Source organism: Patella vulgata, chromosome 1 (assembly GCF_932274485.2).
Source record: "Patella vulgata chromosome 1, xgPatVulg1.2, whole genome shotgun sequence".
Classification (NCBI taxonomy): Eukaryota; Metazoa; Mollusca; class Gastropoda; family Patellidae; genus Patella; species Patella vulgata.
The window spans coordinates 3,968,873-3,980,750 of NC_065879.2; the positions used below are offsets into that span (position 1 = coordinate 3,968,873).

Below are 11,878 nucleotides of genomic sequence, written 5' to 3' on the forward strand. Positions count from 1 at the left end.
CACTGGACTTGAACGCCCCAGATTTTTATCTGTGGGGATACCTTAAGGACAGGGTGTATGGCAACAACCCCCAGACTATCCCTGATCTGAAGGCAGCAATCACAGCAGCAATAAAAGCGATCTCAAGGGAAGAATGTGGGAGGGTCATCGAGAACTTTGCCCGCCGGATCCAAATGTGCTTGCAGCACCGGGGAGCTCATTTAGAGCACATTTTTTGAGCGCCAGTTAAACAAAGAGTTTTTATGGCACAGACTTGACATTTTGGAGATGTCTGCTACATAGACTTAACCTAATGTAGCTGAATTTTTGTGTTAATCTAAATAAATTTGTGGAAGTTATTCGATTTTTATTGATGAACGTTTTTTTTGTGTCACCCTGATCAAATTTCACATATTGTGTTCAATCACTCTGTGTTAGTACATATTGGATAAGCTGTAGCCATTGACTCTTTATTTCATTACGGTGATCTTCTCGCGGTCGCAGCTGGGTTCCCATTGCGCTTACTTGTCCTTGTGATATATCTCCTTTGGAGCATCCTCGTTATCCCCAATGATATACAGTAGTTACTTCCCTTCAAACACTCGATTGATCGATAAAAATAGCACAAGAATTGGGGGTGGATAATTTGACCACGTGTCTCCCCCGTGAATGAACTCAGTTTATAGTGGAGTAGAACGGAATAATACCACTGGGATACAGCAATCTGATTAAAACACAGATCCTATTTCGTTTCGTTTTTTATAGTTCAAAATTACGTTTAATTTTTAACTTGTCTTTACTGTACATTTTCACCCATTATATTTTATTTTACACTGTACTTATATAATATGTATGTGTTTGCCATTATAACTATGTATATACACACATTTTGCATTAATGATATATATATATATAAATTATTTAGGGAGAGGGGTTTTACATAGGCTAAGCCTGTTCCCCAATCGCATTCAGACAACCTAAATAAAAATATTGTTTTTTTTTTAAAAAAAACTACGCTAGGATCTGGAAGAGTTGTTATCACTCGGCAAACCTCGGCAGATTCCGTTACTCTATATCTAGCCTCGGCTGTATGACGGTAAGTGATATGTACCTACGCCTATACAATTGCGATGCGGCATTGATTTACTTATTGGGAAAACTTGCCGCTTTTGAAAAGAAGTTATCAAAATTGCGTCATTCGAAGCGTGTTTAGAATTTTCAGTGCAAAGTTGTCCTTGTTTGCAGAAAATCGGATAAACTTGAAAGAAAAACAGCTTCAGACTTTGAAATATTTGTATGATAAAACATTCTTCACATGCGTCGTCATGGGCAACACCGTTAAATCCGAGAACTTGAAAGTAGTTCCAATGTCGGATTTCGTCATACAGCCGAGGCTAAATGTAGGGTACTAGAATCTGCTGAGGTTTGCCGAGTGAGTTGTTATATTACCGGCGCGTAGGGGTCTTTAGCAGTGAGAGGAAACCAGAGGACCCGGAGAAAACCCACGAGGTTGGACAGGCGATCCTACTCCTTGTCACGTACAACCGGGGATTCGAAACCACGCCAGTTGACTTAAAAGGATAATAAGTGTAGATCATCGCGTGCTCATTTTGCTATGTTGTATTATTTGTGTATTTTATATTTTATATTTTTATTGTAATAAAGTGAATGATCTTTAGAACTTTGTGATTGACCTCATCATTCTAAATGAGAGATGCGTCTAAAATATTCTTTCGATCATCTTTGGTGTTGCATGTAGAATCTTTATTACCTTTCTCACAAATTATACACATGCTTTTATCTACACTGTATGTCTCGGAACGCCGCCATTTCAATTGCTTACCGTATATCATTGGAATCAGTCAAATGCAATATTTAATATCTACAAAAGTGAATACATGTATATAAGCATTTTTATGTCCACAAATATTATATTTGTAGATGCGTCTAAATATTCTTTCCATCATCTTTTATTAATGCATTTAGAGTATTTATTAACTTCTGACAAATTATACATGTTTTTATCTACATTGTATGTCTCGGAACGCCGCCATTTCAATGGTTTTCCATTTTGTAGTACCATGGGTCGTCTGTCAGACGTGGAAAGCCGGCCTCCGACAAACCGGTAGCCACATCCTAAGTACAACATATCGTGAAATGAAATGGGGTTTAACGTCCTACTGTTCTGCTCCGAACTGGGCTAATGAAGACGGGCATACGCCAGACAGTGTGCTATGAGGGAAATTTTGCCCGGGCAGCGGCGCTACGGCCTACTCTTATATCGAATTCCAACTGCCAAGGGATCTTTTAAGTACAACATATCTTGAAATGAAATGGGGTTTAATGTCCTACTGTTCTACTCCAAACTGGGCTAATGAAGACGGGCATACGCCATACAGTGTGCTATGAGGGAAATTTTGCCCGGGCAGCGGCGCTACGGCCTACTCTTATATCGAATTCCAACTGCCAAGGGATCTTTTACGTGCGCGCCAATTTGTACACGGGACCTCGGTTTTTCGTCCCATCCGAACGACTAGACAGCTGTCCTTGTCAGGCCCTCCGTCCTGCATCACTGACAAGGGGAAACCACGCCGGAAAATCGGGATGAACTTTCTCTGCCAATGCAGGGATCGAACACCCGAACTCCAGGCTAGCGAGCCAGCGTCTTACCCACTTAGCCACGTGATCCCAACAACATATCTTGGAACAGCCCTTGGTCGTCTAGTATGTTTCTTTACTTCCTATTCTAACGTTCCACGTCAATCACAGTTTCACGTTGTGGTTGAATATATTGCATCTTAAATGGTATGATTGACCGAAACAACAAATACAAGAGTCTCTTGACTACAGCGGGGGTTGGATGGCCGAATGGTTAGCACGTGCGTGCTGTATCATAAGGCCTGTTATTGAGTCAACTGGCGTGGTTTCGAATCCCTGGTTGTACGTGACAAGGAGTAGGGTCGCCTGTCCAACCTTGTGGGTTTTCTCCGGGTCATCCGGTTTCCTCCCACTGCTAAAGACCCCTACGCGCAAGCGAATTATTGAAATAACCATGTGTTAGTCCCGAAATGACCTAGTTTGTGTCGAGTGGACGTTAAACCCCATTTCTCTCTCTCTCTCTCTCTCTCTCTCTCTCTTGACTACAGATTTATATTAAGCTCTGAATACATAAGTTACAAACATAAATTACAATACTTGTCTTTCTCTCAACCCGCTTATTTTCAGATCGAGTTTACTGACAAATATCACCATCATATGGTTCTCCTACAAATCAATGGGGTCTACTCCATCTAGCTGGTGTCTCTTGAACCTAGGCGGTCTACAAGCTGATTAAAACACAGTTGCTATATGTTTCGTTTTTTATAGTTTAAATTTTCGTTTTACTTGTCTTTACTACTCTAGGATCTGGAAGAGTTGTTATTTTTGACGTGTACTGAATAGTGTGAGGTAATAGCCAATGAAACGGTCAGTTACGGCGAGCTTTAGGCGTGTTTTGCACGGAACTGTGGGTAATCCACTAGTAACACTAATGCTGATTGGTTAATCAAATGTAATCAAATATCTGATGTCATAGGCTAACTTGCCGCTCGTATGACCTCTGACATGACCTATCGCAACAACCGGCCAGATCTTCATGTAGCATTCGGCAAACCTCGACAGATTCTACGCATCTAATCTCGGCTGTATCACCATTTCCGCCATATTTGAACTATTTTAAAGGTTCCGAATGAAAAATGGCTGCCCCCATGGAGATTTCTGTGGAGAGTGTATTATATCAACAAACGTCACGTTTGGCATTGGGTTTGGGGAATTACCAGGGAATTTTATTAAACCAGCAGCCTTGAGACAATATCTCTGCTCAGTTAGGTATATACACTCTACAAAAGACGCAATTTTGGACTTTTTTGTAAAAGCGACACGTTTTCCTGTTTAAAGTAAACCGGCAGCCGCATCGCAAATGTATGGGCGTAGGTACATATCACTGACTGTCATACAGCCGAGATTAGATGTAGGGTAACGGAATCTGTCGAGATTTGCCGAGTGCTTCATGTAGTGTAGGCCATCGAAAGTATAAAAAAACGAAACGAAATATAGATCTGTATTTTAATCAGATTGAGCGGTCTCTCCCGAATTGGGCGACTGTCTAAAAGCTATAGGACCTAAATCAGTCTTATAACATTGACAGTGTCCTTGAGACAGCTCTGTCAATTATTTAATTGGACAAATATTACGTAATTAATATAATGATTGGTTACTAAGCGAAATAATGCAATAGGAATTTTCCAACACAAGTGATAAAATATGATATTCTGGGTTCACCTAGAATCACCTCTGTTTTGGTTTATAAATCTTTTTATGTGTCAACCACTCAATCGTGTTTATAAGTACGTGAGATATGACTTCCCTACACCAAATGTATGTAAACCCAATGATTAGTTTAAGATACAATATGGTCGCAAAGACCATAATACTACAATTTTTCATTGGACGTACGGAATCAATCGAATATCTATAAACGTGAATATAATCGCTGTTATGTGCACAAATATTATATTCATAGGACGGAATGTATTATCTTCATACATATTCGATGTTGTTCAAAAGGAACCCAGCATTGAAGGGAATGAGTTTACAATTATTATTATTATTGAACAATTAGCACACAAGTTCCACAACTAACTGCTCACATGCGCTTTACAAAATATGGTACAGAAATTAAATATACAAATGAACTATAATACAAATAAAACATACATGTAAACATTGAAATCAACTTTAAATCTTATAAATTTCATCATTACTATTCACAAATCAAAATGGTGTCTTACCGAAGAAAAGTCCCTGAGAATAACTACGTTTTTAAATCTTTTTTAGTGTCAACGAGGAACAGGTTCTAATGTAAAGCAGTTTGTTCCAGAGAAGAACGGGCTAGAACAAAGAAATAACGTAAGTTTTCAAAACGTTCTACTAACACGTATGGAGATCTGAGATGTCTTTTGGGAACAAAAACTACAAGAAGTCCAGACTAATTTGAGGGACAGGGGTTGTTTAAGCATTTCTAAGTAAGAAGAATAAGAATCCATATAGTTGACACTTGCTGTAAAATGGTCATTGTAGAGTAAGTTTGAGTATTTAAAAACCCTTTGACAATGCTGTTTTAAGGCTGTTTGTTTGAGAGAAGACCGTTTGAACACAAAAATAACATAGGTTCTACTAATAAGCATGAAGATCAGAGATTTATTTTTGGAAAAAAAACTAGAAGGACCCCAGACTAATTTGAGGGATAGGTTTTTTTTTAAAGCATTTCTAAGTAAGAAGGAGTATTTTGAAATAGATAACCCATGTAGATTATACAATATGGGTGTAATATGAGATGAAAGTTCGAGGATTCCAACTAATCCTGATTTATGGCATAATATAATGACTCGCATGGAAATCAGCTTTCTGAAATGAAAAGGGGCGTAACTCTCTAGTCTTCTGCAGCAACTGGGGTAAATGACGAGCAGCATACGTCAGTGTGCTATGAAGTAAATATTGTCCAGGCAGCGACACTACGGCATTTTATTTCGAATTACAACTTTCGTAAATGAACGCTCATAGCAACGTGTATACAGGACCACGGATTTCCGTCTCATCGGAACGACTAGACACTGTTACATGTGAGGCCTCCGTCGTTCACTACTGACAAGAAACTGATGGTACGCTTATCTGTGGTTTGGCGTATGCTTCTTTTCTGACGAACTATGTTTTTATATTAAAGCTGTTAATATAACCTACTTCAAAAATCAACATTATAGATCAATAACCAACTCGCCAGTGTTATCGTTTTAATTGTAGAAAGTCGATTATTGGCTATCGAACGCATTATGGAAGTTAGAAAGACTACCCGACCCTACTCATTGTTATCACTAGGTCTGGGATCAAATTGACGACAATTAACTCTGTGACAGACCTTTACAGCTACAACATATCATAGTGCCCATCTCACATGAACATTGTAAAAATTCTAAAGGTAAAGTTTTTCTTTTTAAACTTTCTGCAATTAATTTCAGAGCTGTATTATACTGAGTTATTTTCTTTGTCAATGAAAAACTTGAAATTGGGTTACAAGGTTTTGCTAGTAATCAGAGGCGGTCATGCGTAGTTATTGACCCAATCTCATTAAAATACAGATCTGTATTTCGTTTCGTTTTTTGTTTTATAATTTCTATGGCCTCTAATACATGAAGATCTGACCGGTTGTTGTGGAAGAACACGTCCGAGGTCATATAAGTGGCATTTGACCCTATGACGTCAGACATTTGATTAACCAATCAGCGTTGATGTTTCCAGTGGTTTACCCACAGTTCTGTGTACCTCACGCCAAAGACTCGCCGTAACAGATCGTTTCATTGGCTAACCCCCCACATTATCAAGAACGCGGGTTATATAACAACTCTTCTAGATCCTAGTGTAGTAAAGGCAAGATAATAGAAATTTTGAAGTATAAAAAACGAAATTAAATAGGATCTGTGTTTTAATGAGATTGTTATTGACCACGACACATATACCTGGAGAAAAGTATACTTGCGGCCATATTATTGGGGGGGGGGGGAGGGGGCTAAAGCCCCCCCCCCCCCTAGCCCCCCACTCCGCCGGGCCTGTGTAGAGCTATATCTGATTATTGTCGGCCTTTTTTCTCGCTTCAAATGGTATAATCTAAATTATTATTTAGAAATTTATTCACATAAAAATCAACAGACCGAACAAAGAATGGCTTAGATATTGAATGGATTGGATCATTGGTTGATGTTATTTCAATTATTAATGCCTCTTGCAAGGTTAAACCTGTTTCTGTCGGTGTAAGAAATAATATTGATCTTTTCTTCAATATATACTAGCCAATAAAATGAAAGTCGATGACACCAATAGTCAATAAGTAACAATTAACCATTAGCTTCATTAATTTTATTAAATCTATCCCATGATTATCTTCCACTCATTGTTCATAAATTGAACCCATACAGATTAACACATGTGTGTACATGTTTTCTATTAGTTAACGATATACTATGTAACCATAGACAATGGTAACTATAGCCAATTAAAACCACAGTGTTACTATGTAAATATGTATAAATATACTATACTGTCCATCTTTATACAATGACATTATTTATGAATAGTCCCAAGACGGACGAAAAGTACTTTAAAATGTTAAAATGTTATTAAACCAGTGTTGAAATCAGTTTGTGTCGGCATATCCTTTTTATCTTTTCATCATTTACCGTGAAACAAAGTAGTGCAGCTTTGCGGTTGTGCTAACAATTTTGGATATATATATATATATATATATATATATATATATATATATACTATTCAAAAAAAGTAGGGGATATTTGATTTTGGGGGCATAATACTAAAATATGCAAATGACTACGAAAAAAGTCACTATAGAACCTAACAGAAGAAACATTTCCAGTTACATTTGACGCCCAAACGCACCAATAGCTACCGCATGGAATGCAGGTGATGCTTGGGATCATCATGGGGGTCCAACCCAAGATTTGCACGACTCTGACTTTGAATGTTACAGTCATTGTGGCATTGAATTCCAGGGTGGAAACATCAGTTTAATTGTTTTAGTGACCAGAAAACAAATTTTGATATGCGTCGGCTTACCCAAAATGAAAGGTTACGTGCCCTTGGCATGCTACAGATCGGCACAACACAGGCGGTTGTGGCGCGGACGATGAATGTTTCTCAGTCTGTCATAAGCAGGCTATGGTCCAGATACCGTGATACACAATCTGTACAGGACAGACCACGCTCAGGTCGACCAAGGGCGACAACTCAAGCCCAGGATCGATTTATCCGTACCTTGGCCTTGAGAAATCGTGTCATCACAGTAAATCAGATCAGCGCTCGTCTTCAAACAGACACTGGTGTGAGAGTGAGTAGCCAGACGATTCGGAATCGACTGCATAGGGGTCACCTTCGCGCCCGACGTCCTCGCGTGATCCCTTGTTTGAGAGATCATCACATTCAGGCAAGACGTCGTTGGTGTAGGGATCGTCAACACTGGGATAATCGACGCTGGAGCAATGTGATGTTTTCAGATGAGTCAAGGTTCACTGTTGATTTTTTGGACAGACGTAGGAGGGTGTGTCGTCGTCGAAACGAGCGCTTCCAAGACGTTAACGTCATCAGACATGATTGATTTGGGGGTGGTTCTGTTATGGTGTGGGGAGGCATCACTGTTGCTGGAAGAACGGCTTTACATGTTGTTGCAGGGCGTGTTACAGGCCAGTACTACCGGGACAACATCTTGGCAGTCCATGTTGTGCCGTTCGCACGACGTCATGGCCGCCGTTTCATCTTCCAGGATGACAACGCAAGATGTCACAGGGCCAGGATCGTTACAGGTTACCTCCAACAACAGAACATCACCACATTACCTTGGCCAGCACTGAGTCCCGACCTCTCCCCCATCGAGCATGTCTGGGACATGCTTGGACAGAGGTTACGTCAACGTCAACAACGTCCTGCCAATGTCCAAGAACTTTCTGCTGCGTTGCAACAGGAATGGGACAATCTGGACCAAAATGACCTTAGACGTCTCATTAGGAGTATGCCACGTCGGATCAATGCTTGTTTGGCAAACAGAGGAGGATTTACCCGTTACTGACTTGGTTGTGATGCTGTGGTAACTTTGCTGTTTGACCCCGGGTATCATTTTACCCTTATAATGGTCAGTCTGTGCCTTACTTAGTCTAACGATCATTTGGAATAAATCGATGAATGTGAACTTCATTTCATTTTGTCATTTGTTTCTTCGTCAGTTTCATTAGGTGACTTTAATAACACTTAAAAATCAAATATCCCCTACTTTTTTTGAATAGTATATATGTACACAGTATGCCTGTATGTATATGAATTGTATATAGCCTATATATGTACACTGTTATACAATATATTTAGTTTCTACTTCTTTCTTAGGTTTAGATTTTACGCAAAAGGCACTATGATGGAAAATCGAAAACGTAAACTAGCCATCCTCCTGGTCACGGTTTTAACAGTGATACTTTACCTGACAAATCTGAAAGCCACCAAAGACGTATTCGTAAAATTTCTGAAAAGAGAGATGCATCTTAATTCATCTAAGGACGATACGAAGGCCGCAAATGAGGTGTTCGTAAAAATTTTGAAAGAAACGATGCCTCTTAATTCATCTAAGGACGATGCCAACTCAATACACGCCAACAATGTGAAGTCAAAACATTCGAACAATCCCAAGTCAGAACACTCCAGAAACCTGAAGCCAGATCATTCCAGGAACCTGAAATCAGAACAATTACAGCCAGAACATCCCAGCAACCCGTATATTTTAACAAGTGTGTCATCGCATTTCAACACTAGAAGTTCTAATAAACCTAGGTCTAATAAAACCAGAGGTATTACAATACATTGGTATAATAGACCATCTGAAGTATCTTCACAGGCACTAAGAAATTGGTTTTCCCCATGTAACGATTCTTGTATATACACTGAGGATATCAACAGTGATATTCTAATCTTCGATGGCGACTCATTAGCTGGAAACCCACCAGTCAGGAGAAATCCAAATCAAGTTTGGGTCTTTCACGAGATGGAATCACCGGATATTACCTTTTCACACCAATGGCTCAAGCCGTCATGGCGGAATAAATTTAACAGAACGTTTACGTATCGCGTAGATTCGGATCAATTTATTCCATATGGTTTTTATAGAAAAAGAAAAGAGCCCCTAAAGAAAAATATCACGGCTATCATGAAACAGAAGGCAAAGCTTGTATCTATATTTTCCAGTAATTGTGGTGTTGCGAGTCAACGTGAAAAATATATAAAATTGTTACGAAAGTACATACCCGTTGACTTCTATGGAAGATGTGGCAATCTAACGTGTCCTAAGTCCTACGACTGTTTTATATCAAATGCGAAAACTTACAAATTCTATCTGTCCTTTGAGAATAGTCTGTGTAGAGATTACGTATCTGAAAAGTTTTTTCGCGCTGAATCACTAGACATTGTGGCCGTAACGCGTGGTGGGGCAAATTATTCAAAAATAGCCCCAGCAAAAACTTACATTGATACAAGCGATTTTAAATCAGTAAAAGACTTGGCTAATTTTCTTCTATATTTGGATAGAAATGATACAGCCTATAGACAATACCTTGAAAATAAACAGAGTTTTGAATCTATATATTGGTGGTTCGGAACTGGAGACAATTTCATGTTTATGCACAAACTAAGTCATTGTGGTTTATGTAACAAGGCCAGATCGTGGCTTAATGAAAAAAAAGTGTACGAAAATATTGGTGATTGGTACGAGAAAAATAAATGTCATAAGCCTGCAGATATTCATTAAAATACGAAACGTTGTTTTTTTTTATACCATGAGAGGCTATTCATTTAACATTTCTCATTCAAGTGGTTTAGAGTGGACGTTAAACCCCAAGGTTGCTGCTGGATCCTCTTGTGATGCCAGACCTTGTGATTTGAAATGAAATGGGGTTTAACGTCCTGCTGTTTTGCTCCGAACTGGGCTAATGAAGACGGGCATACGCCATACAGTGTGCTATGAGGGAAATTTTGCCCGGACAGCGGCACTACGGCCTACTCTTATATCGAATTCCAACTGTCAAGGGATCTTTAACGTGCACGCCAATGTGTACACGGGACCTCGGTTTCCGTATTATCCGAATGACTAGACAGCTGTCCTTGTCAGGCCCTCCATCCTGCATCACTGACAAGGGGGAACCACGCCGGGAAATCTGAATGAACTTTCTCGGCCAATGCAGGGATCGAACACCCTACCTCCAGGCTAGCGAGCCAGCGCCTTACCCACTTAGCCACAGTGACCCCCCCCCCCCCGACTGAGAGAGAAAGAGAGAGAGAGATGGGGTTTAACGTCCACTCGACACAAACTAGGTCATTTCGGGACTTACATATGGTTTTTAATTTTATTTCAATAATTCGCTTGCGCGTAGGGGTCTTTAGCGTTGGGAGGAAACCGGAGGACCCGGAAAACCCCCCACGAGGTTGGACAGGCGACCCTACTCCTTGTCACATACAACCGGGGATTTGAAACCACGCCAGTCGACTCAATGACAGACTTGATGATACAGCACGCGCACGCTAACCATTCAGCCAATATTTTCCAATAATCATTACAAATTAAAATAATCACTTTTACAAAAGTGGGCAGGACTTACATCGAGAAATGGGGTTTAACGTTCACTTGACACAAACTAGGTCATTTCGGGACTAACACATGGTTTAATTTTCTTTCAATAATTCGCTTGTGCGTAGGGGTCTTTAGCAGTGGCGTAAAACTGTAGGACCCGGAAAAAACCCACGAGATTTGAACCAGCGACCCTACTCGTTGTCACTTACAACCGGGGAATCGAACCAACGCCAGTTCTCTCAATGACAGACCTTATGATACAGCGCGCACATGCTAACCATTTGGCCATCCACCACCCCAACCCCGGCATAATATAATGAGTCGCATGGAAAGCCACATTCCGAAAATAAATGGGGCATAACTTTCTACTTTTCTTCACCAAGACACCATTTTATGCCAGGCCTCCGTCCGGCACCACTGACAATAAACTGCTGGGCGCCTGGCCAAACAAGTAGCCATTGTCGTGCAGAGACCCATTTCAAATTCCAGGCAGGGATAGCTCATAGGAATATTTTTACCTATTTTGATACTTGTAAGCAAATTTGAACGATTTTCCCGATATTATGACGTTGTCTGATGTACTTACCCTGTGGTCTATTCTCAGTTAACTTTGATCTTAAATTTTACGTAAATTTAACGTTATGTTGTTATGTGGGTACTATGTCATTTTAAAAAGAAATTCAACACAAATGA

At 39.8% G+C, this 11,878-nt stretch overlaps 1 protein-coding gene across 1 annotated transcript; it reads left to right on the forward strand.

Annotated features, from left to right (window-relative positions):
• Positions 1–4,760: 4,760 nt before the first annotated feature.
• LOC126814039 (alpha-(1,3)-fucosyltransferase C) lies at positions 4,761–10,366 on the forward strand. The gene is made up of 3 exons (XM_056102782.1): positions 4,761–4,926; positions 5,818–5,992; positions 8,959–10,366. The coding sequence occupies exon 3, from the start codon at positions 8,984–8,986 to the stop codon at positions 10,364–10,366; it is 1,383 nt and encodes a 460-aa protein (XP_055958757.1). The 5' UTR covers positions 4,761–4,926; positions 5,818–5,992; positions 8,959–8,983.
• The last annotated feature ends 1,512 nt before the right edge of the window (positions 10,367–11,878 follow it).